General features: G+C 49.0%; 1 protein-coding gene across 1 annotated transcript in view; it reads right to left on the bottom strand.

Moving 5' to 3' along the window:
* LOC128916723 (perilipin-3-like) overlaps positions 1 to 23692 on the bottom strand; it is a 50097-nt gene extending 26405 nt beyond the window's left edge. The window contains exons 1-2 of the mRNA XM_054218739.1: positions 23315 to 23692; positions 22003 to 22123 (exon numbers count right to left, since the gene is read on the bottom strand). Of these exons, the coding sequence (XP_054074714.1) occupies positions 22003 to 22123; positions 23315 to 23692 (499 nt within the window). The remainder of the gene's footprint in view (positions 1 to 22002; positions 22124 to 23314) is intronic.
* Between the last annotated feature and the right edge of the window lie 1818 nt (positions 23693 to 25510).

Below are 25510 nucleotides of genomic sequence, written 5' to 3'. Positions count from 1 at the left end.
TCCCCAGCAAGGAGGCCCTCAGCTGGAATCTGCAGAGGGAGGGAGCTCTTTGCTCCAAAAGCTGAAATTCAATTTGTGCTTAATTATTAAAACCCCAAATAACAGCTTTCATGTGTGAGCTGAGCCATTAAATCACAGAGGTGGATCTAAGCATTTTTACACCGGGTGGAGTTTACTCATGTGGAAATTTCCTGGTGAATCCTCCGGTGGACTCATTACTGATGTAAAAAAAGTTGCGCGTGCATCAGTTTTATGGCATCGATTAAAAATGTTTCTCTTCCCTTCAAGACTACAAAAGAATTTGTGGGTTGTTTTGTTGGTTTTTTTTTTTTTTTTTTTTTTTTAAATCCACTTGTTATAAACAAATTCCTCAGTGTTTGAGCTGCATATCAGTGCTGATGCACACGATTTTTTTACGAAGAACACACTATTGGAACCGGAGTGACTTTACAGCAGCCTCGAATGAGGTCTGTGGAACTGGTAGAAGGGGTCAATGATGCCCCCAGGACCCCCCCGACTTCTCCAGGGCCTTATCCTGGGCCTCAGCCACCAGGCATGCATTAGCCAAGCACATGCAGTGGGACCACCATGCCGACTGCATTCCCCTACAGTCCCCTCCACTACAGAAGATTAAAGCAGAGGGTCTTTACTATTGGACTTTCTGGTGTCCATTGCTCCAGCTGAAACAGCAGTCTCTTACTTTGGCTCAGGAATCTCAGCAGCTTTTGATAAAAGAACGTTCCCATCGCTTGTGTAGGCCAGCAGAAAGGCTGCCCGCAAGCAGCTCTTCCCAGATCCCAATCACAGAGCTCCTTGTTACATTTGAATAATTTAAGAGACACAGGCAAAACCTTTCTAGCTGTTCACACACCCAAATCCAAGTATCTTTACTGTTGAAAAAGTGTAGTAGGACTAATGAAATCACAATGTACGTGTTAGTTCATGTACATATTTTCTCAGTAAATTTTGCACAGCTATAAGTGGTCAAATAAATAATGAATGCCATGGAATAATTTATGTGAGCTCGGTTTCTTACTTTACATGGTCTAATTACTGGTATGAACACATCCCAATGAATTATTGAAAGTCACAGAATAAATAATATTAAAATTAATTTGTCACCCATAAGTACATGAGAAACCAAGTTCAAATAGATATTTAATTCTACTAACATGTTGCACTGTAATACTTGCCCAATAATTGGCAGCAGGAGAGGAAACATTCCTCCTGGCCAGCTTGGTTAGGAGCTCCACTTCTTCTGGTTTTTGTTTGCGGATTCCAGGGGCGAAATTCAGCAACTAGAGCTACAGAGATGCTTTTCATTATTGGACCTTCGGAGAGAACTACATGAGGCCGACTCCTTTATGAAGCACTGTGTATAAAACCCACACCCGTCTTAAAGCATTACAAGCAGCACTTCGCACTCGCACAGCGCTCTGCAGCTGAGAACTTCACAGTCACTTGTCCATTAATTAGTTCAGCTTTACAATTTCCCTGTGGAGCTACATGTTATCCTCCCACATTTACATAGTAAACGAAAGGCTGGGGATGTTCTGGGCCTTTAAATGCAATTGTTGCACAATGTGAACTGGTTTTGCAGCTGCGACCAGAGGTTAAGAGCAACCGGCCAGAAGGAAATGGCCAGTAATTAACATCACTGGTCATTAGCATGCTCGATTGCTTGTTTCCGTTACGCATGCAGAGTAATTGTGCGCATCTTGTTAAAAAGTGTGCTCTCTGCGTGGTGGATTCCTAAAAGGTGCTGCCGTGGTCTTTTGAGAAACCGCTCTGGACGATTTGCCCAGCAAGCTATTTGCAAACATTTAGCAGAAGCGTGTGCCTGAAGGCCCCCACCGTGAGATGCTGAGCGTGTTTCCTGAATGGATGGGTGCAGCCACTCCCCCAGCCCAGCAGGCACGCTCCAGCCAAAGCTCTGCCGCTTACCTATTAGTTATCCACTTACTCAGTGCGCCGTGAGGCGCGACTCATCATTCAAACCCCCCCTCCTCCTCCCTCTCTCAGCACACCCATGGTTAACGTGATCGATGAACAGCGGTACCCCGAATGCTAGATTAATCAGCGGGAAGATTCATCCTAGGTCGGGATGTTCATGGTGACATTGCCTTCACCACGATTCAGCCGGGATACGTCCCGTCAGACGGCACACGACACTTCACCACAAGGAGCACCAGCAACCAGCACCATGAGAAGCCTGCAACCCTCCTTGCCCCAAGCCAAGCATGCAGGCTGGGCATCGACGGCTTCCAGCTGGCCACTGGCAAGAGCACAGCTCTCGAGAGCACTGTTTTTCCTATCAGGGGCTGACCAGCAATTCAATCATTTATTAAATTACTAGCACATGTGGAAAATGAGTCAGTGGTTCAGACCACAGGCTTAGAAAACCCAAGTTCAAGCCCTGGCCCTGCACTTGTGTACACAACCCCAGCACTAGGAGCCCAGGGAGGTCAGAAGCTGCTTGTCCAGGAAGAGCTGGGGTATCTAGACCACCCTCCGATGAAGGGTAACCAAATTCCTCCCGTTCCCAGAGCAATCCTGCCCAGACACATCATGGGTCACCCAGAAGGCAAATACTGGGTAAATGAAACAGACTGGAGGTGACATTCTTAAATGATGTCACTTCAAATTAGTCTCTGTGCCTACAAAATGAGTGTAACTATTTTTAAGTTACATTGGAGATTAGTTTTCAAGTTTTTCCAAGGTATATCATTTGAGAGATGTCATAGCTCATGCTTTTGATTCTTTTTACGACTTTACTTTGCATGCCTTCATTTTTTCTTTCTCCTGTCACATCCCAAACATGCATCAATTTTCCCCAAAAAAGCAGTATCCTCTTGTGCTTTTTTAAAGAGTTTTTCCTATGGAAATTCTCAGTGAACAATTCTTTGACCAGCTCTACAAATGGAAAATACTAAATACTTGATAGAAGAGTAACAATGAGCGGACAAGTCCATTCAACACAGACACACAAGATATCTTTAAGACCGCTTAGCTTGCAAACGAAGCTGCGAAAATAAGTCACAATCTGCAAATACACTGAAGGTAAGATTCAGTGACCACCCCACCCCATTAGGGACAAGTGCAAGAATGACTACAATGAGAAAAATCTTTCCTGTACCCAGATATACCAAAAAGGAAAGTTATTAAGCCCGGCTTGTGAGAGAGACCAGGTCCCGGGGTAACAACCACCCTCCAAGTTATTTGTGGAGCACGTATATAGTCAGAGCCTGAGCCGGGGTTGTTGACCCAGGGCATCACACAGCCAAACGCAACACCTCCATCTAGTTCCACACAGGGCACAACCCATAGAGTCGCTCAAACTCAGCTCGTAGGCAAGGTCTCAGCCCAACACCCCCCCAGCAGCATGGGCCAGAACAACCCCAGGTGCTGCAATTCAGATACGACACACTCAGGATGGCACAGCTGAGTGCGATCCCTGCAGAGCCCCTGCCTCCGTCACTAATATTCATCATTTCCTTATGGGACAGGTTCTCCGCTGCTGTCATCCCATTCGCCATGGATATGCAGAGTTCGGGAAAACATTTCCCTCCTGGCTGCACACTGTTTTCTCTTGCTTGCCCAGCTGTAAATGAGAGCAGAGGGGAAGCAGGATGGAGATCCAGCCCCTGGAGAAGAGGGAGGTAGGAGACCGTCCCCCTTCACCACCTGGAAGCAAAATTCAGCTGGTTCCAGCTACATCAAGGTCTGTCTCTGCTAACAAGGTGGAGCTGAACTCAGGGAGAGGCACTTTGTTCAGATCCAGACCAAAAATAAAGTCAGACAAGGAAAGGCACCACGCTTTCCAGGCTTTCCTCCTGCACCCTGGCTAGTCAAGTGACTTACTATTTGCTGAATATTTAACTAGTGCATCTAATATGAACTTTGCTTTATAAATGATAAATCAAGCAGCTTTTTTTAAAGTTATACCTTGTCATAGTCTCTCCTCTAGCACTTTCATGGGCAGGAATAATTATTTAGTGCACACTGCATGTATAATGAATTTTCAGGCATACTTGTTTGATCTATAGCCTTGGAAATAAAAATCCCATTAGTCTAACAAGCTCACCAATTATTTCCTGAGATCATTGAGCCCATTCCAGTGAAGAAAGTTGCATAAAATTGAAAGTGAATAGAGAACAGTGCAATATGTTGTTTTACAAAGTAAAACATTTTTTTTAAAGTGTTTCACATCCTGTTGGGGGATAAGGGGAGGTGAGATAGAGAGTGCAGAGAACTGGGTCTGCTTTAGCTGCTGGACATAGCTCACTTACTGCTGCAAGGTCGAAGCTCAGTTAAAATTAGGGAAGGAACACCGTTGCACAAATTTAGATATTAACTACTCGGATGTCTCTGTCCAAGTTAGCCACTCAGACTCCTTTTGAAGGTTTCGTGTTGGAAAAAAAAAAAAAAAAAAACAAAACCACACTCTTCCAGGACATCTGTTCTCACCTGTTGCAGATTTCTAAGTTCTAAAATGGCACTACAGAATTTATTTCTCTCTCTCTCAGCTCCAAGGGAAGCCTGTATAACTCGCTCAGACATGCTGTTTACACTGGAGACATACGAAGCTGGGTGATGCAGACCTCCCCTGTGTGTCCAGTCTCACCTCGTCACCATGAGCTTCCAGGGGCTCTGGAGAAAACACACCCTGAGAGCCACCCAGCCTAGCTATCTTTAGGTACCAATCTCCAAATTAGATCAGCTTCCCTCTAGGGTGACCATCTCTCTCCACTGCCTCAGTCAAACAAATTTCCTCTAATGAGATGCCTCCGCTTCAGATGGCCGGCAGTGGTGAGCTGAATCCACCCACGCACCAGAGGGATTCCTTAGCTGAGGGCAACTGGCCAAGGGAAAGATTCCCAGGTGAGTCTGCAGCTTGGAACAAGCAGGTACGGGGAATGGGCAGGATCAGACCTCAGTTTGCCAGCCTGTGTCAAAGACGCTAGCGTCAGCAAAACCCTCAACAAGAAGTACTTGACTGTTAGCGTTGCTGGGGGCTTAAACAAGGTTTACAACCAAATCTTGCTTCTACATACACTTCATAGCTCATGGATCAATACGCTGAGAAAGGCAGAAGAGAGCCTCAACACCACTGCACCTCCAACGGCAGCGATGGCTCCAGGGCTTTCATCAGACCTTCCTCTGCCACTCACAGCAGTTGAAAGGAGGAGGGAGCACCAGGCTCTGTCTGCAAATAAGCAAAGTCAAAGCACAACTTAATCCTTGTTTACTCTGCAAGGTTGTTGGGAGATGCTTTTTTTTGTGATCGCAGAGGGGTAGAGGAATCTGCAGCAGCAGCAAAGGAGGGTAGTGATTAGAGAAAATGCCTTAACAAACACATACGACACTGGCATTTCTGACTTTCGAGCACTCCACTCTGCACCCAAAAAGGTGGTCTTTTACTGCTGAAATGTCCGTGAAAAATACAAATTAAACAGACCCCGAAAACAGAAATATTTTGTCCTACGGGATGGGGTCAGCAGCAAAAATGGACCTCCATAGACAGAAAGCGTGAGGCAAATTAATCTGACAGGATAACTGCAGCTCTGATGAGTTATGTTCTTGGGCATGGAGTGAAGTGATGCATTTTGAGGGTTACTGCCACTGTTCCCTGCTGGCACCACAACAACCCCAGCGCTTATCTCCCAGATGCCTGTCCAGCCTCGAGGAGGAGCAGGGCTGGAGGGGGCAGCTCCCCTCCACGGCTCGCCCAGCCTGCTTCCTTCTGCTTTTACCCTCAACACATCCCCACGCCCTGTGCTTTGCTGCCATGGAGCATTCATCCTTGTCCTTGCTTCTCACCCTGTGCCCCCGAGCAGGTGACGGCTGGTTTTCTCCTCTTCTTTGCAGCATTGCCCTCTCTGCGAGCCTGAGAGAGACCATCTGCCTTCTCACAGGCCTGACCTGAGGCACCCAGCAGGAGCAGGTGTGATTGAAGGCCGGGTGTCCCTCAAGGTCTGAGGTGGAATATGTTGAATGGCTCTGGCTGAGCAGACCATGCTCGCAGTCAGCCCGTGCCTGGGAAACGGGGGTGTGTAAAGAAAATCCGGCACAAATGGGCTCTTTGGAGGCTGATGCCATCCCTGCTCTCATTTTCCCAGTTAACTGACCCTTCCGTTGGATTGATGCAAATGACCATGGTGCCGTGTGCTCAGTCAGATAAGGTTATTTCAATTTTAAAAAAAAAACCACAACACAATTTTTTCCCCGGTATGTCTAGAACAAGATCCACAATTGAAAGTAGAACTTGGGAGCATTAGAAGACAACTGGGAACAATGAGAAAAAGGGCATGAATGGGATAACTGAGCCATGAAAATGGAGTCTTAGCTTGTCATACTCAGTACCGTCTAGGGGACTCTGGAAATACTTTGCTGGCTGAATCCCTTAATACATATCTAACGGTGTCTAAGCTTTAGAGACTCATCCAAACAGGGCCATGAGCCACTTCTGGTTAACTTCTAAGGTTTGCCAAGTACTCATCAGACACACAGCAGGATATTAATTAAGGGTTTGAATAGATGGGCATCTGCAGATCACAAGTGATGGGGTTCAGAAATGAGTGCCCCCCACTCTTCCCAAGAGCTGCTAATTAGCACCCATCAGCAGGAGGTCACAGCTCCAGCACCGAAACACGCTGCACAGTGCGGGAAGGCTCCAGTGCAGTTTCACACAGGCGAGCAGGGTTTGCTGCACAGCTGGAGCCCAGCTGCTCACCGGGGAGGAGATTCCCAGCTGCAGACAAGATGTAGTAGCAGGAGGCACCAACCTCAGTCTGCCCAAACCCACCTGAGCAGCCTGTCTGTCTCCCAAGACCAACCAGCCATGTGTGAAGTGCTTTTTCTGGGGGAACAGTGAAGGTGGCTTTTCTACCCAGTTTTCTGGGCAGTCTCTTACCAATTCCTTCAGCTGAAGGGCTCTTTCTGGAGTACATCCCATGCAGTAGCTTTACTTATCCCCACATCTCAGACACTCTGGGGACAGACCGATGCCATGTGACAGAGCACAGGGCAAAACACTCCCGTGCATCAGCTTGGAAATTCATACAAGAATTCAGCTGTTTAAGCTGCCCAACATTTCCCAAAATGTACACACTTGCCCACCTGCTTTTCTCCAGAGTGACACACAGGTACCCACAGCAGGAGAAAGCCCACAGCAGAGCAGTTTCCTTCTCACAGGGGAGCAGGCTCAGCTCTCTGCAAGTGAGCCCTGGGGCTGTCCCCTGCCCTCTCTGTCCAGCTTGAGGGAGCATCAGAGCCCAGCTGAGACATGACCCCATCCAACATGGCTCAAAGGCTTGAGCAGGAGACAAGGTGGCAGGATTCTCCTTCTCTGGTGTTGGGGACACTGTCAACCAAGGGCAGGAGGAAGCTTTACCTCCTTACATGGTATGGTCCAAACATCACCTGTTCTGGACCCAAATTAGACCATGACTTTAACCACGTGGAAGTCACAACTCACCTCTTCCTGTCCAAAATAGAAGCACTCTCCAACACTGCAGACAAGTGGTTGGCAGCCAACCCCATTTTCACCAGTAATTGGTATTGGAAAACCCTCCCCGTGGGTATGGAGACCTCCTTACATCCAGGGTCTTCAGACCAAGGCTGACCAGTGTCTGGAAGGTCATGCAAGGACAAAAAACTGAACTGGAGGCAGAAGCCACAGGAAGAATATCCTGGGCAGAGGGAGGGCCTGCTCAGGCCACCACAACAGCCCTTCCTGACCTTGAAGTCAAGGTGGTGCTGGCTCAATAAAGCAAAATGATTTTGAAAAAGTCTGCCATTGCCCCTGGAGTTGGGATGACTGGCGGGGCCAGGAGCAGAGCAGAGCCACCCCAGCGAGGGGTAGCTGGAAGCCCTGAGGCAGGAATCTCAGTGGTGTGCAGTGAAGCTGGGATGGGGAGCTGGGACACGACGTAGCCCACCCACGCAGGTCCTCGGCTTCTCAACACCAACCATAGGCTAAAGCAGTGGAATCGGTAATTGTACACTGTGTACTTTGGCTGTGATGTTTGCAGGTGGCTTAGCTTGGGCTCTTCAGTAAAATTCCCCCTTATAGGTAGCTCTTCAGGGATAGTCATCGATGGATGAAGAAAATAGGGAGCAACTGAGGCGCAGGACCAGGGCTGAGGCTCATGTCAGGACCCTAGAGCAAAGGGAGACAGAATCTCCTCTTGGAGGCCCCCGGTGGCCCTGAGCTCCAACGGAACATTTCCCAGGGACACCACCTCAAAGAGCAGAGTCCATCCACCTGGTCTTCACTTAAAAGGCAATGCCGATCATAACTGTGGCTGAAGAGGAATGGTTATCTGCTTGGCCAACCACTTGTCCTGCTCACAAGAACTGCAGGAGATCCTGCTTGGGCTTCAAGAAAGATGGCTTTTTGGTCTTTCTTTCTCCTTTATAAGGCTGCTTATCATGTGGTCTCTGTCAGGCTGTCTTCCAATAGCCAACTTTTCACCTACCTGTGAGTCCAGCTGGGCATCTCCTTATTTACTGCTGCCCACCCATGAAAAAAAAAAAAAAAAAACAAAACAAACAGAGAGCACAGCCCAAACCCTTTCGACTCTGCGGCAGGCTCGGAGTAAATGCCAAGACAAGACTGCTAAGCTCTGCTCCATTTCCAGATATATTATCACAAGCCAAAGGGTTTGTGAATAAAATATGAAAATCTACAATACCATCTGTGCGTATTATTGGACAGCTTAAGTTGAAATTAAATACAATTTATTTCACCCAACTCTTACATTTTTATTTTTAAGTGAGGTAGACAATATTCTGGGTAAAATAAGGGTGTTAGAAGAACTGTTACCAATAAGCTGGAAGCACCAGCAGCTGAGTTAGAGACACCTGGGCTGTACACGAAGCGGGAAGTCTCAGCAGAAGCCTCCTGGAGTTCCTGGTAGAACTGCCCTTGCATCCATGGGGGCCCTGTGTCAAAAGGTTTCTTTGTAGCCGAAAGGAAATTATGTTTTTTCACGAGCAGCCCTGCAGTCTGCCTGCGGGAACGCTGCCTCTCAACATCCCCAAGTGCAATAGTGCCCAGTCCGTGCCACTAGCTCAGCAGGAGGGGAGGAGGAGAAAAAAAAAGAAGGCTAAAAATCTTCTAATCCACTCCAGAGACACAGTGCGCAGCCCTCAAGGGGCAGGGGAGCTCCAGCAGCCCCTGCAGAGAGGCCACTGCCCTGTGCTTTGCAAAGCCTCATGAGAGGCATCTCCATGGGCTGCCCACCCACCACCCTGGCTCGACAGCAGAAAGTTGCCAACCCCAAATCCCCATGGCAGCGCTGCCCCAGCCACCCAAAGCCTCTAACCAGAAGGGTGAAGGACTTCCTCCCCAGGAGGACACCAAGGAACAAGTAGAAGCTGGTGAAACAGAGGGACAGGGCTGATTGAGCAACCTGATTTTCTAACCTGTTCCCAATGTCAGAACGACAGTTGAGTGAAGCTCTGGGTCTGCACCATCAGTGAGGTGCTAACAGGCTCCCCTAAGAGCTCTCCTCAGAGACCAAAGTCAAGCCCAGTGCTTCAAGTAAGCTTCCATAAAATTGGACAACGAAAAATTGTTGACATCCACAGTCATGCAAAGGAAATTCATGAGGCACAGCCCAGCAGTTGTGGCTGAGGATCTGGGTGCCCTCCTTCAGCAGTTTGCCAGATCACATTTACAAAGCCACATAGTCCATCCAGGTACCAGTTGCCCTCTCAGCTGTGGAGAATATATGAATAATCCCCTTTATTCTGACAGTAGGCAGGTGAGACTTCTACAAAGCACTCAGAGGTTAAAGGACTCTGGAAGCAACAAGCATCTAATTCTGTCCACTACTGCTTTTCCATAGACACCATCTTGTTGAACGCCAACCCCAACATGAGCATGGGCCCATCTCTCCAGAATTTTTCTGCACCTCTCACAGCTGTCTGGTGGAGAGAAGTCTGCAAATCTTCATCAGTAGGGACATACACACCAGTTGACCAATGAGTCTTCATCTTCCCAAGCTACTCATCTCCCAGCCTGCATTCGTGGTACTTATTTCCAACATTTGCAGGAGAAAGAGCAGCTAATAATAGAGCAATGTAACTGTCTCCTGGTTAATTTGAGGTGACTAATAGAATCTTCATCAAAATACATCCCAGAAAATTCCAGTAATAGGCTGAGACTGCAGGGAACCTTGAGCAGGATGAGCAGATGGTGAATTTCCTAGCCCAAAAACTTTCCAATATCACCTCTATGTCCCAAGAGGCCAAGTAAAATGGTCAGTGCAAGGAACACCTTGAAGATGCAGTTGCCAATGTTGGCCACAGAGAGAACCTCAGGCTAAAATTCAGGACAGCCCTAAGCCATATTGAAGAAGTCAGATGAGTGCTGCCCTCTCCCAGCTTCATGGGAGGTTGCAGTTTTCCATGTTTTCTGACAAACAGCTGTTAGCAAAGAACAGAAGCCCTGAGAACTCCATATCCATCCCCACATTACCAAAAAAAAAAATATTTGGTTTGTTACACAGACAGCAGCTATTCACACATGTTCCCATGCACAGGCAGGTCCCAGCTTATCTTCTCCTGAGATGCTGGTAGCCTGACCTGAAGGAAACGACTCCTTGCTTACACAGGTCTAGGAGATGCCGCATCATCTTCTCTTTGTCCCATTGATTTAATAGCATTCAGGCTCACAGCTGCCTCTGCAGCTCCTGGTCTGTGTGCTGACCCCATTTCCCCCGGCTCAACAGCTACATCCCACAGGATCCAACCGAGATGCGATGAAACCCAGCGCTCAGGCAGTGCAAAGCCACAAGGCAACACAGCCTTTGCGGCTCAGCAGATACTGACAGCTCTGCTCCCCTGCACATGTTTGCATCCTTTGCCCAAAACAAATGCTCAAGGGAAACTAATCAGGGCAGATTAAGACAACACACATACATGTTCACTTATGTCTGCCGGAGCTCGTCAGGGCAGACTCATCAGTGACAGTGTCCAGAGGACAGCAGGAAGGGTGTACCACAGTCCTACCCAGAGATGCTCCCAAGTAGGCTACAGCCAGCCTCCTCTTGCGTTGGGTACCTCAAACCTGACCCAGAGTAGGTTTCACCTATGCTCTCCATCCCTCCCAATACAGGCTTTCAGGGAAGATCAGGGATGCGTCTAAACTTCAGCAAATCGTGGGTGCTAAATCGATCTTGGGCACCACAGAGGCAGCCTGAAGAGATCCCAAAGTCCAGTCACTCGCACCCAGGTCTGTCTGGGCTCCAGCTGTTGGGATGGTCCCTCCTTGGCACATGCCAGCCTGACAGCCCTCACCCATCAATCCTACACAGAACATCAGGTTGCTGGTGGCAAAGATCTTTCATTGCCATCACTAGAGGGAGGAAAAGCTAAAAAAAAAAACACACACACAAAAAACAACCATCCACTTTCCTCATTCATGTCGTTTGTGTTGGAAAAGCCAACCTGAGGAGGCCCCAGCAAAGGGTGAGCTCCTTGGCTGAGGCTCAGGACACCTTTGTTCCCCATGATTGCTCCCAAGACCTTCTGAACTCTGAAGAAGAAATTGAAATGGGCTTAGTTTTGTGCAAAAGGCTCTCACAGCCTCTGAGGTACCAGCTTTTAATGGATCAGCTCTTGGGCTGGGTGAGGGCTCCTGCACACCCAGGAGAGCAGCGGGTACCTCGGGTCACAGGCCAGAGGCAAACAGAGAACAAGCAGAAGACACCTCCCTCCATCACCACTCTGCAGAGCAAACCCTTGCTGCTTTCTCTTCCCACCCGCCCCCACACGGGTGGACAAGACAAACAATTCCTGCTGAAATACGTTTCAGAGTTTAAAAGGGCTCAAAGATTGATGTGTCCCCTGGACCAGACAGCTGGCAGGAGGGGAAAAAATTATATTAAAAAAATATATCACTCACTCCACAAATTATAATCCAATATGTCCTTCAAGCCTGAAGGTCCCCTGTTTGCTGCCATATTCGCTTTCTTTAGGGCACGAGGGATTGCAGCAGCTGAGTGGGCATCTAAGAGGACCAAATCCATGACAGCCACAAAGACCACGCAGGGCATCGCTGTGGGGTGCCCTGGCAGGGACAGGGGCTGGGGGCTCCTGCATTTGGCATCACAGAGCCGGTCCCTCTGACAGGGTCCAGATGAGGTGCACTGCTCAGGAGCAAAGCCAGCACCGGACTAAGGTGGACTCAAGGAATCTCTGCCTGTAGAGGAGGCATTGCCTTTCAGCTGCTCAGTTACAGGTTTGGTTGTTTTTTTTCCCCTCGAGTTGTCATTCCTTCTCTCCAGCTGAATCTTGACGCTTATGTCTGTATTTGATCACTCAGCTGAGCGTCACGTTAGGTGCCGTGAATGAAAAATCCAAGCTTTTCTCGCGTTGCGTGGCTATCTGCAAACACCTCACGTAGATCAGCCTGTTCTTACAAGCAGGTGCCTGGCACAGCACGCTCCAGCTTGGGTTACGAAACAAGCTCAGTTATTACCTCTGCTTTTCACATACAGGTAACTTTCCCAGCTATTCACTGTTTAAAGGTGAAACTTTCTATATTTTCTGTCTGCCTGAACTTTTTGAGGGGGAAATGGATTTGAAGAACGTTTTGTCATTTTTCCAGTCATGAGAGAGCAATTGAAAGATTCTTTTCCCAGAGGTTTAACAGGAAAATAACCGTGAGCACACTTTTGAAAACTGGTATAAAGCAAAAAAAAGCAAAAGTTTGAAACCTAGAACTGGTTCAGTCACCAATCTGTGGAACAACATAATGCCTGTAAATCAGGGGAATAAATGAAAGGTCGCTTCTGAGCAGGAGCAGCAGATACCTCCTATGTCTCTCCCGTCAGTCAGCTTCTGAGTGATTTTTTTCTTTGCTTCTTTTCATAGAGGAGCCAAATGAAGCCCTTTTCCACTCCCTTCCTCTGTCCTTGCTGGAAAGTCTTCCCATATCCTTGTTGCTGGAGTGTTTTGAAGAGCAGGCTGGCCAGCCTGCTGGCATGGCTTTGTCGAGGACAAAAGCAGCCTGAAGAAGCTGCAAAGTGGGAGCCTGGGAAAGCTCAGACCCCTGTGTTAGGTAAAATACTGAAAAAAAAATGCTATGAAGACTGACAATCCCCCTCCTTTCCCCTGTCCCTGGACTCCAAAATGCCAGGTGCCTTTGACGAACTGCACCCTTTAAGAACAGACATGCCTATTTGCTGTAGCCATGACCTGGCCAAAGGACACAACTCATCAGCCATCCAGGGTGGCATCCTTAACGCACGGTTTCCAGCCCAAGGCAGCCCCAACATATCAGAGGAAGCTAAGAAGTTGGGCAAGAGCAGGAAAAAATGGCTTTTCCCTCAACACATCACTTGGGGACTTTGTCACCCGTGAAGCAGCCCTGAGCATCACTGCTCAGAGGGCACTTGAACTACATGGGAGGAGATTTGCGTTGGTACAGCCTCCAATATCGACTAGAACTTAGTTTTGGTTTCAGTAAAGCAGATTTAGCTCTTAACCCATCTCTAATATGTCTTTCTCATAGCCAGATGAATAATGAACAAATATAAATCACGAAGAATTTATCTGATGATGGCAAGAAGAGAAAAAGATGAATAATTTATTTTATGGATATTATTCATCCATCCATAGAGCCAGCCAAGTAATGAAAACATTTATTCACAAATCACTCTGTTGGCAGTTGAAAACTTATTGTTCAAAGTTATTCATATATACGATTTGACTCCCTAAAATCCCAAAATGGATGGCCAACCTTGGAGAGGGGGAAAAAGCGTTAGTGCTGCACTTATCTTAGGCCTGCCTTGTGCCTTCCATCTCTGGGGTAGCTCTGGACTATGGGCAGTGGGCCATTCACTCACAAGACGCCCCAAAATTGGACAGTCACATACCATATGGCCATTCTTGGAGGCCCAGCCTGAACCTGTACTCCCCAAATGTCCTTGCTGAGACCATGCGCAAGGCACTTCGTCAGCTGGCAGCACAGCTGACGTTCTCCAGATCCGTGCTCCAGCTTAGAGAGCTCCCAGGCACCACAGTTACTCTCCTGCCTGTGGAAACCATTGCTCCCTAGTGCTTCAGAGGGGCTTCCAGCTCATCCCAGTAAAAATCCATTAAAACATGGCATCCCACTTTCTGATAAAGGCAAATAGATGCTCTTCCCACCAGCCCCGCTCTGTTCCAAAGAGTGCAGGAGCACCTGTTCCTCCATAAATGAGCTTCTAGAAAGGCTTAAAATTAACTTTTTTTTTTCTATCATGACATTCAGCTGCCTTTCTGAATCTTGCGCGTGGTTTATTCCATTATCAGAACTATTTCCTCTATCCCATCCTGCAACTTTCAGATTGATTAAATAAGCCAAATGGCTCCATATTCCCTCTAAATAACATGAACAATAGTCAAGTAAGGTTATAGCTGCCACAGATGAAAGTATGATATTTGTGTCCCCCTGAATCCCAGTCACTATTTTATGACCTCAGCTCCTCTAAAGAGGGTCACAAGTCTACATGAAGTCCCCAAGTGCAGGGTTGTGCATTTGGATCCTACAAGATATTTAAAATTACCTCAAGACGCACTGCTCCCTATTGACCATCCATATACAAAGGCAAGGAAACAGACATTATTCCGACATGATTTACAGAACAAATTGCCATCTGCTTTCAAGTAGTAGAAGAGGAAGAATTTCTACAGCCAGACCTCTGGAGCTGGTGAACCATCAAACTTGTCATGGTTCAATTAATCTCACAGAAACTATCAAAATCACGGCTGCTTCCCTGAAATAGATGCAAACTATCCGTTCCCCTTTGGTGAATGAAACTCTGCTGATAATCACGTTAAACCAGGCTGCTTATGAGATTTTAGTGCTTCTGGGAAGCTACAATGGAATAACTCTGGGCACATGGCATTTACGAGGTACTCTCTCTTCCCAACTGAGATCCAGAGACGTGGAAATGAGAATTAACACAACAATTCATGCAGACTGAACAGATGGCTGCCTTTTCTTTGCAACAAAGACCCTGAAGTAGACCTGTGTTTGAGGGGGGAGAAAGGTGGAAGGGAATAGAGCAGCCTGGGATGACTTAGAACACAGGGCTGGACTTGACTTCACAGACCTTCACACCACTTCCCTGCAAAAGCTCAATAATCACTAAAAGCAGGAGCGTCCACAGGTGAGAAACCGCTCTTTATCCTTCTCTTCACCTGCAGCAGGACAGGATCTGAGCAGCAGGACCTCAGCCAAACTCCCAACCCAGCCATAGGCAACCAGTTCTTTGCCCAAACTAACAAACCCTGGTGGCTTCTACCCACCATCATCCAAAAGGAGATCACGCAGTGGGGCTGTCCCCAACCCTTCTCAGAGCCAAGCACCAGATTGCAGCCGACCTCTACCCCAAGGGGCAGCCCCCTCCTCTCCCACCCTTGGCCAAGGCATCTCCCCTTTTAAAGGTTTCACCAGCTGACAAGTTCCCATGAAAGTTTTCAGTAGCCCACAGCACCGGCCAAAGATTATCAATGTTTCATGAAAAAAGTATAAAACCCTTGGAAATTTATGAGCTTGATCCTTACCTGGAAGCAGAGCCTGGGATGAGACAGAAGCAAAGGCCACACAAGCACAGCTCCACAATTAAGTTTGGTTCATCAACACACAGGCTCAGCCACACAAGTACCAAAAGCCAGCCAGAGCCTCACCAGCAGAGTAATTTTCCCCATTCAAGAAGACACAGTCTCTTTTTTTGAGCCTTTCTAGGGCTCTAGTCCCGTTTGTAAATGAATTCTTAAGTAAAACACTTCATGTGCACATACCTGCCTGGAAAGCAGGATTTCACCAAGTACCCAAGAACTTCAGAGATGTTGAAAAGCTCCACTATAACTCCCCCTCACCTGATGCATTTTTATTCCTTTCCTCTTAATTACCAGGCCCAGTACTTCCTATTAGCTAACATTAAACCTTCACAGGTGTCTACCAACCCAGAGCTTTAGGGAGAATCTGAACTACCTGAACCTGCTAGCAAGCTTTATTTAAAGAAACAGTAAAATCTCTACCATTAAGGACATTCCTCCAGATTCATTTTTTGCTGCTTTTTCCCCACTATTTTTAAGTATTTCTGTATTTTTATATCCGAAGTGAGGTCCCCTTCATTAAATTTTAATCTATGATCTGCAAAACCTCTTCAGCAGCCATGACTGCTCCCGTGCCCATTTTGCTTGGAAAGACAGATGTCCCCTTCACAAAGACACATCTGATGCCAGCAGCAGATGAGCTGAGGGCAAGATGTACCAGCACTTCCCTGTCCCTAGGCCAAGGAGGACGGAATGCTCTGACGTGGAGCTGACCAAAGAGATGGTTGTTGGTGGAAGAACGAAGAGGGGGGTAGTATTCTAGAAAGCACTTCTGGCCCAGAAAATGGTCCTCGACTCATCCAGCAATGTTTCACCAAGGTGGTGGGATAAGTGGTGGCAGTTAATGGAGCAGGTGGGCAGCGAGTGCTCTTGCAGCACCCGCTGCGAGTGCAAAGAGCTAACACTGACCTTGCTGACACCCAGCTGGACAAGTGGGAAGAGCCATACTTTCCCAGAAAAAAAAGGCTCAGAAGCCAGATAAATCCAGATGGGTCAAACATCTTCACATCCTCCGCTGATTCTTCCTAAAGTGAAAAAAAAAAAAAAAAAAGATAGGTTGCCTCACTGTACCTGCAAAATTATTTCCACATTTTTGAGATTTTTCTTTGCAGAGGGAAAAACCGGTGAGCAGGCATCAAATGAGATCTGCATAAGGCATCTCGTGGGCTTTGTCAGGATGAACACGGTGGCCATCAATGTCCCCATGCAGGATGTCAGCTCCCTGTGTCCAGCCACCTTCCTCTGCTGGGCTGTGAGCAGGCAGGCGGGCAGCTGAGGGCGGGCAGCTGTCCTACAGCTCCATCTAGTGCACCCATGACACGTCCAGGACCCAGGTTTTATCCTTGTCTCCGCATTTTGGGAAACCCTGGCTCCTGGAGTCCTGGTATTCCCAGAGACGAATCATAGAATGGTTTGGGTTGGAAGGGACCTTAAAGACCATCTCATTCCAACCCCCTGCCCTGGGCAGGGACACCTCCCACCAGACCAGGCTGCTCCAAGCCCCGTCCAACCTGGCCTTGAACCCCTCCAGGGATGGGGCAGCCACAGCTTCTCTGGGCAACCTGGGCCAGGGGTTCACCACCCTCACAGCAAAGAATTTCATCCTAATATCTCATCTCAATCTCCCCTCTTTCAGTTTAAAACCATTCCCCCTTGTCCTATGGCTCCCCTCCCTGATCCAGAGCCCCTCCCCATCTTTTCTGTAGCCCCTTTAGGGACTGGAAGGGGCTCTAAGGTCTCGCCGGAGCCTTCTCTTCTCCAGGCTGAACCCCCCCAGCTCTCTCAGCCTGTCCTCACAGCAGAGGGGCTCCAGCCCTCCCAGCAGCTCCGTGGCCTCCTCTGGCCCCGCTCCAACAGGTCCTTGTCCTTCTAATGTTGGGGACTCCAGACCTGGAGGTAGCACTGCAGGGGCGGTCATGCTGTAGGGTTCTCAAAAGCAGTACTTTTTCAGCTGTTGCTGCTGCAGAAGACACTTTAAAAACACAATTTGGGTGCGTTCACAACCAGAGAGGAAGTAGAAGGACAGTGAGCCTCTATTTTTTTGAATGCACCCACTGGTTTCCACAGGCCCACCCTGCAAAAGCCTGTGCAGCCCACCAGAGCTGCAGCCTCCACCTCTGTGAGTGTGGGGCAGGGCCAAGCATCGGGGCATGGCTGCCTGAAACACAGCTCTGGTTTTTCAGAAGGATGCAGATTTTCAAGGTCTCGGCACCTGCTCAATTGTCTTCAAAAAGCATCCACCACGCTGGGGGTGCTGAGGACTCTAGAAAAAGATCGTTTCCCCTTAAACAGCCTCTTGCTGTGAGCTGTCAGCACACAAGGAGCCTGCACCATGAGCATGACAGAGCTGTGGGCTCCTGGTTCTGCTTCCACGTTCAGTATCAAGAGGGAAGGGAAGGGAGGGGAGGGGGAAGGGGAAGGGAAAGGGAAAGGGAAAGGGAAGAGAGGGGAAGGGGAAGGGGAAGGGAAGAGAGGGGAAGGGGAAATGGAGAGGGAGAGGGAGAGGGAGAGGGAAGGGAAGGGAAGGGAAGGGAAGGGAAGGGAAGGGAAGGGAAGGGAAGGGAAGGGAAGGGAAGGGAAGGGAAGGGAAGGGAAGGGAAGGGAATCCAAGCCTAGCCTGTTTGGAAAAAGGGCAGCATTAATTTCCAAAGGAATGAAGGAAAAAGCAGGATGAGATCCTTCTCGCTGCTTTTTCCCAAAATGCGCCCCAGTTGGCGTAGTGACCAAGTATCTCTCTCCCCAGTACTCCAGGCAAACCCATTTTCAAACGAGCTTCTGCTGTCCATGTCCACCCCATCAGCCATGGACCAGCATCTCCCCCTCCTCCTGCAGAGGTGCTCCTCGGGGAAGCGAGGTAAGGCTTTGCGTACGGTGTTACATTTTTAACCATACCCAATATTCAAGGGGTTTCAACAGAAAATATGTCTTTGTCTGTTCAGCCATATCCCCTCAGCCACAGAAGCGAGAGTCTAATTGCCTCACTGGGCTGACGAACGACCTGTTTATTTGTCACCTGCCTTAGTGCCGGTTCACGGCCCGGCGCTCAGCGGCGCGGGCTCTCCCCTGCACTGGGAGGGGAGGAGGGGAACTATAAACAAAGGGAGATGTATAAATACTTGAATAAAGACATGAATGATTAACAGAAATAATTGTTTTTATTTTTTACACGGCAATTGCCCAGACGCATTATAGAAGGCCTACAAACGATTTCCAGCTATTAACAGATGAGGCTGTTAAGTGTAGAAACAGTGTTAAATGAAGGCCACAGAGTGATTTACGCAATGTGCTACAATGCATTTGAATCAATCTTTTATGAAGTATCTCTGCAGTACTTTTGACTGCTAACTCCTCATCAAACACGTGCTTCACGCAGCTTACAACCGCTCGGCTTTTCCGAGCCGTCTGCTTTGGTCTCGCAGCCTGAACCACCGCAGGGAGGAAGGGAAACGGCTGTAAAGAAATAGATTGCAAAATCCTAAGGCCAGTGCTTCCAAGCATCAGAACAGTCCCAAGGGATGCGGGATGCAGGATGCGGGATGCAGGATGCGGGATGCAGCCCAGCGGCTCCTCGATGCTGCTGCATCCCAACTGGCAGCGTCTCCCACCCGCCGGAGCTGCCAGCTCTGCCGCTGCCTGCTCTCCCGCCACTTTGCACCAGAGACGCAGGCAAATGGCGCGGTTTAACTAACGAGACAAAACCTGTGGCCAAAATGTGGGGTTCCGTTGTGTGGTTTTTACAGCAAGCAATGGGACCTCCCACGATGCACGACTCCCGTGGAAGAAATACTGGGGAAACTCCGCGCTGCCAGGCTTGAGAGTTCAAAAGCTCTCAAAAAGAAACCGAAGAGCAAACGTGCTTCCTCCTTGGAATAAAACAACTGTGATTTTCCATGCCGGGCGCTGCCCCGTGGGGACGTGCTCCAGCTGGCCACGGCCCCTCATCCCAGGGGCGAAGGACACGTCCATCTTTGTGTGGGCCCATGGGCTGCTGTTTTAGTTTGGCCGTGAGTCTCATGTGTCTTACAAAAACCTCTTAAACCAATTTCCATAAATGCTTTTATTCTGAGGATGGTCTGACTCGGATGCGTCTGATGCATCTCCCCGCTATAAATGACCCTTTTACAACACAGACCGAGCAGTCGAGGGAGAGCAGGGTTGTTTTCCCCCCGCTATCACGATCAAGTTGTTTGGTATAAAATGTGGCTTAAAAGTGAATCCATAATGTTCCTGGCAATGCAAGGAAACTGCTATTACCAGGAGTAAAATGTGGGTAGTAACTCTGTGGGTTTTTCTCCACTGAAACTGTAATTAATGTGGATCCTGTGTACTAAGCGCAGGGAGAAATACGGTCTTCACAGCAGCTAAAATGCATCTCATTAGCACCGAAACTACTGTATCGTCAAAATGCATTACGTTCAGCGAGGAAAAAGTGTGTAATTGAATTCCCACCAAAGCACAGTTCATCTGCATCAAATGGCATTGTGCTCATCGTGGAGCTCATTCCGGCTGCTGCTGGAAATGAGGATTAATTAGGATACCTGCTCGTTCCCTGAGGGAGCCTGTAGACATGGTGCGGCCAAGCCGGGGGTTGCAGCGAGGGGCTGCGATCCCAAACCTCGGCCAGGCAGAGAGGGGCTGCCAACTTTAGACACTCGCAAATTTTTTGTCAATGCAGCGAACGCCGGTGAAAAAAAGGCCGACAATTCAAATGAAGGCACCCCTTTGCTGCAGAAGTACTTCAGGAATAACTAATAAATGATTTATGCAATTGCTTCTGAATTATTCTAGGCTGGATTGGTACAAGTGGCAGTGATCTGTATAAATCATTTCATGTACAGCATCTAACAAGGATGCTGCGAGAGGTGCGAATACACACGCTAATAAATTCTCCCGAGCCATGCACGTGGGGCTCTTCACCTCGTCCAAGAATAACTCATTGATCTGCAGCATTTTAATGGGTAAATTATTATTAATTTAAACAAATACGTTAAAAGCTTCCGAAGACCGTACGATGCTGGGGAGAGACGGGGAGCAGACAGGAGACAGGCAGACAGAGCAGCAGGGATGTTTCAGAGACTCCAACTCCGAACATCTATGCTTTCACTCAATAGTCTTTCACTCAGATTGGAGCGAATCTAACCTGTCTCTTTACTACAGCACTTCCTATCCATGAGTCCAGGCACCGGCATGTGTATGGGCAGCAAGATCTGATTAAATGTATTTTTTATCATCATCATACATTTTCCCTTTTTTTTTTCCACAGCCACACGGAACAGCAGAGCCCCGATACACGGGTCTCCTGCATCTCACCAGCACAACGGCCAAACTGAGAAAACCAGGCTGCAAATCAGAAAAAAACGGAGTTATTTTGGGGCAGAGGCGTTTTGGGGCAAAGTGGCACAGGGAGCGGGCTCACCCCGTCCGCCATCGGGCTGCAGCCGGATGGCTGCAGTCCATGTTCTCCCGCAGATCCCCCCTCAGTCAGCTTTTTCCAGACTGAAGAGACCCAAATCCCTCAGCCTTTCTTCAGAAGAGAGGTGTTCCAGTCCCCTCAGCATCTTGGTAGCCCTTTGCTGTCCCCTCTCCAGCAGTTCCCTGTCCTTCTGGAACCGGGGAGCCCAGAACTGGACACAGTACTTTTTTTCACTTGGGTGAATTTTACCTACTGGAGGTGCTGAGCTCCAGCCCAGTCCAGCTCCCCGAACATGTGGGGCACGGTCCCACCGCTCCTTGGGCTCTCGCTCTGCTCACCAGTGCCTCGGTCCCCTCCGACACAGCCAGGCGCATCCCCTTACTTCTGTTCTTCAAATCCCATTATTCAGATCTAACGAGGAAATAATTTTAATTAAGGAAATTTAAAATTTATTTCCATTTGAATTTTAAGTAGGTGTTAATTTGAAAGCACTGAAAGGAGCCCTCCGGCAGCTTCAGGATCCGTTTGTGTCAGGAGGAGCAGGGGATGGGGATGGGGGCGGAGGAGGGGAAGAGCCCACTCCACCACCCGCGGACAGCAATGCTTGTGCAGAGGAGGGACCGGGTCCGTGGGGAGCAGGGGCAGAGCTGGCAGAGGTGATGTGGTGCCACCCCAGCTCCAGGCCTTTATGCAGCAATCGCCAAGAAGTTGCCCGATGACGCTGGGCAGGATAGAACCATTGACATGACAGTGGCATGGACTGGGCGAGACCCTTCCTGCTACGGCAGGTGGTGGCCTCACCCCCACTGATTTGCTCCGATTTGAAATGGGACGCGCTGAATAATTACTAAGGCTGTCCACAGTTCCCAGGTCTACCCGCCAACAGGAGATGGCTTTCCCAAGGTGAGTAAAGGGTCTCCAAGATCCTGTTGACCTGCACAGCATCAGTGTGTTGAGCACTTTCAACCCACCTGTCTCCTTCCGGCTCCTGTTCAAGCCCAGTTTGTCCACTAAGCAGGTATCACTCTCTTGGTGAAGTTTGATATGCAGACAGTTATCAGGATTTCCCAGGGTGGAAGTGCCGACCAGCAACTGGCAAAGCAAACCCCCAGCTAAAGAGGTCTCCTGCTAGTTGCATTTCTGCAGTAGGTGGTAAACCAGCAAAAAAAAAAAGTGCTGGAAAATCCTTCAGAGGAGCTCTGAAGCCATGAGGCTGCAAGGAGGGATGAGCAAGTTCCTCTTGGGACCTCTTGGGTCCCCTGCATGGGCTGCCCTGGAGGGCTGAGGACCACCTGGAGATGCCAGGTCCTAGTTCCACATCCTTCTTTGGTTGCTGCTGGTCTCCGACACCACAAGACTCTCCACCACCAGCTTCCTGGGGCTTCCACAGGTGCCACCAACCAGCGGGCAGCTCAGCTGAATGACAGTGGCACAGGGAGATGGCTTTTGGCCAAAAAGGAGGAGATCCTTCTCATTTCATCTCCTTGCACCAAAGACAGCCCAGACAACAGAACGTAAGGCTCACAGAATCAGAGAATGGTTCAGGTTGGAAGGGACCTTAAAGACCATCCAGTTCCACCTCCCTGCCCTGGGCAGGGACACCTCCCACTAGACCAGGTTGCTCCAAGCCCCGTCCAACCTGGCCTTGAACCCCTCCAAGGATGGGGCAGCCACAGCTTCTCTGGGCAACCTGGGCCAGGGGCTCACCACCCTCACAGCAAAGAATTTCTTCCTAATATCTCATCTAAATCTCCCTCTTTCAGTTTGAGGCCGTTACCCTGTGTCCTATCGTTACAGTCCCTGATCAAGAGTCCCTCCCCATCCTTCCTGTAGGCCCTTCCTGCAGGCTCAGTTTAATGCATCTGGATAACAGACCTATTGAAAACAGCAGCTAATTAGTTAAGTAATACCCAGTGTTGTTATTTCTCCAGCTCTGTCATCATCAACGTATTTGTAATAATAGTGTTTCCTCTGTAATAACATTAATCATAATGGATTTACTAAGAAATTAAGGGGAGGGGTATTATCTCCCTCGGGAACACCATTTAACAGCAGGTCTGCTTACTGTGCAGATTTTTATTGGTTTAATTCTTAATGTCTTCCTTATTAATCTGCTTTCTAACGTCCCCTCGCAAACACCCCTCTGTGAGTGGAAACCGCAAGAGGACAAATGCAGCACCCCCTACCAAGCGCAGCCGGGCGAGGGGGCCTCAAGCAGAGCCGCCCCAGAGAACGCCATCGAGTCCTTACGGAGGCTCAGCGCAGCCACCCGCGTTTTCTCACGGCGTGCGAGGGTGGGAGCGTGCTGTCCTGCCCTGCCTCGATGGGCAACCTCCACTGCTGGGCAGTGTCCATTGCTGGGTGATGTCCACTTCTGGAAAACACCCACTTCTTGGCGACGTCCACTTCTGGGTGATGTCCACCGCTGAAAGATGTCCACTGCTGGAAGATATCCACTTCTGGGAGATGTCCACTGCTGAAAAATGTCCACTTCTGGGTGATGTCCACTGCTGGGAAACATCCACTTCTGGGCATGTCCATTTCTGGGTGATGTCCACTTCTGGGCAACATCCACTTCGGGGTGACGTCCACTTCTGGGAGATGTCCGCTGCTGGGAAACAGCCGCTTCTGGGCAATGTCCACTTTCTGGGCAACATCCATTTCTGGGCAGTGTTCACTTCTCCATCCAGTTTGCTCATTCTCAGATCCATGCTCAAAAGTCTCTTTTGGCACTTCCAGAGAAGTAAGAAATACTCAGCACCTCTTCCCAACATTTATACCAAGCACGGATATGTTTCATTGAAACCTTTTTTCCCATAACCACTTCTCCTCCCAGCACGATTCTGGCTCAGGACACTTGCACCAGACCAGGCCGTAGACCAAGAGCAGCTTCTCTGAGCCAGGGAATCAAGCAAGACACCCACCAGGGACCTGTGCTCAGCTCACGGATGCCCGGGCAGGGCACCAAGCTCAGCCCATGCATCCCCATGTACCATGTTGGCCTTGGTCATGTCCCCACGGGAAACCTTGGCAGCTCCATCCCACCATCCTTACTAGTGCCCACCCACGATCAGTGCATTAAGCTTTCATCAGCACCTCCTTTCTGCTAAAAATTAAAGCCTGCTAAAAATTAAAACCTGATAAAAATTAAAGCCTGAAGTCTTAAAGCGAGCCAGCTCAGGATTTTTACGAAGAACTTGATTAGTTTACGGCTATGCATAAAGACGATGAGATTCGTAATGCAGCCTGCATTAAACTCCGTCGATGACTTGCCCAGGAGAGCAGCGATGCCACAGAGGCCACCAAAGAAAACGAGCAGGAGGTGAGAAGTGCAGCACGTAACAGAAAGCCCCGCGATGCTGCAGCAGCCGGGGCAGCCACCGGAGCGCTCGGTGCTGGTGTCCCCAGCTGGGGAGGCTGGTGCCTCCGAGGAAACAGGGGGGTTTCACAGCTGATAAGAACGTGGATTTGTCGTCCCTGTCCTTCGCTCCTTGCAAAGGACCCAGGGGCACTTTGTTCACTTTAACGCCTCTCGATACACACATAAACACTTTTTTTTCCTTTTTCTTTACCCCTTTAATATTTTCCCTTTTAATTTTTGCCCCTTTGCTTTGCAGCGGTGACTTTCTGGCAGTGGAGGATTCTGAAAAGCCCTCCCTCCCCCGTGCCCTGGATGAACTCTGGGAGAGCCGCTGAGTTGAGACGATGCCCGAGCTCCCACCTGGGCTCTGAGCTTTTCAAAGCCATGAGCCTGTTTTTCCTCTCTCTCCGTGTTTGCCGTGTTTTGGTTCTAATTTGTTAAGCATGAGTTGCAGCCTGGGTAATTACATTTGTCTCCATTAGTATGTATTACCACACGCCGCCGCGCTGAAGAAGCTTTTCTTCTGCGGCCAGGTCCTCACCGGGGCTGTGACCCCACGTTCCCATAACCGTGAGCCCAAGCTGCTGAAATAACGCAGCCCATCGCCGTCGGGCTGCCGGCAGCGAGTTGATTAAATACAGAAATGCGTTTTGCACATGTGCCCATAAATAAGTTATAAAGTTAGCGCAAAGCAGGATGCCTTTACTCCTGTTTCATCCCGGTTTTTTGGACCTCGCCAGGAGCAAGCCTCACCTGTGGGACAAGCTGTGCTGCTTTGTGGGGTGACACAGGGGGGTGTCAACCCCGAAAAGGTGGGGAGCAGGTCATGGGCAGGTTGAAGGAAGCATTTAAAGGTATTTAAAGTGAAGATTTCAAACGAGACCTTAAAATCAGCGAACAGCTGGAGATGAAGCCCCAGCTGCCGGGTCAGCTGTGCTGCCCCACGCTGAGAATCCACCCTGGATTGTGGATCGGGGGCTGGAGAGCCAGGGGCGGGAGAGGGTAGGGGTGAAGTGTGGAGTAAGATAATTAAATGAGGGGAGATCAGGAAGATTAGCGGTAATACCCAGCATTTCGCCGAGCAACACCGTGGGACTTGAAAAAGATTGAATTATATT

Source organism: Rissa tridactyla, chromosome 12 (assembly GCF_028500815.1).
Source record: "Rissa tridactyla isolate bRisTri1 chromosome 12, bRisTri1.patW.cur.20221130, whole genome shotgun sequence".
NCBI classification, from domain to species: domain Eukaryota; kingdom Metazoa; phylum Chordata; class Aves; order Charadriiformes; family Laridae; genus Rissa; species Rissa tridactyla.
This window is presented reverse-complemented; position numbering and strand designations above follow the sequence as displayed.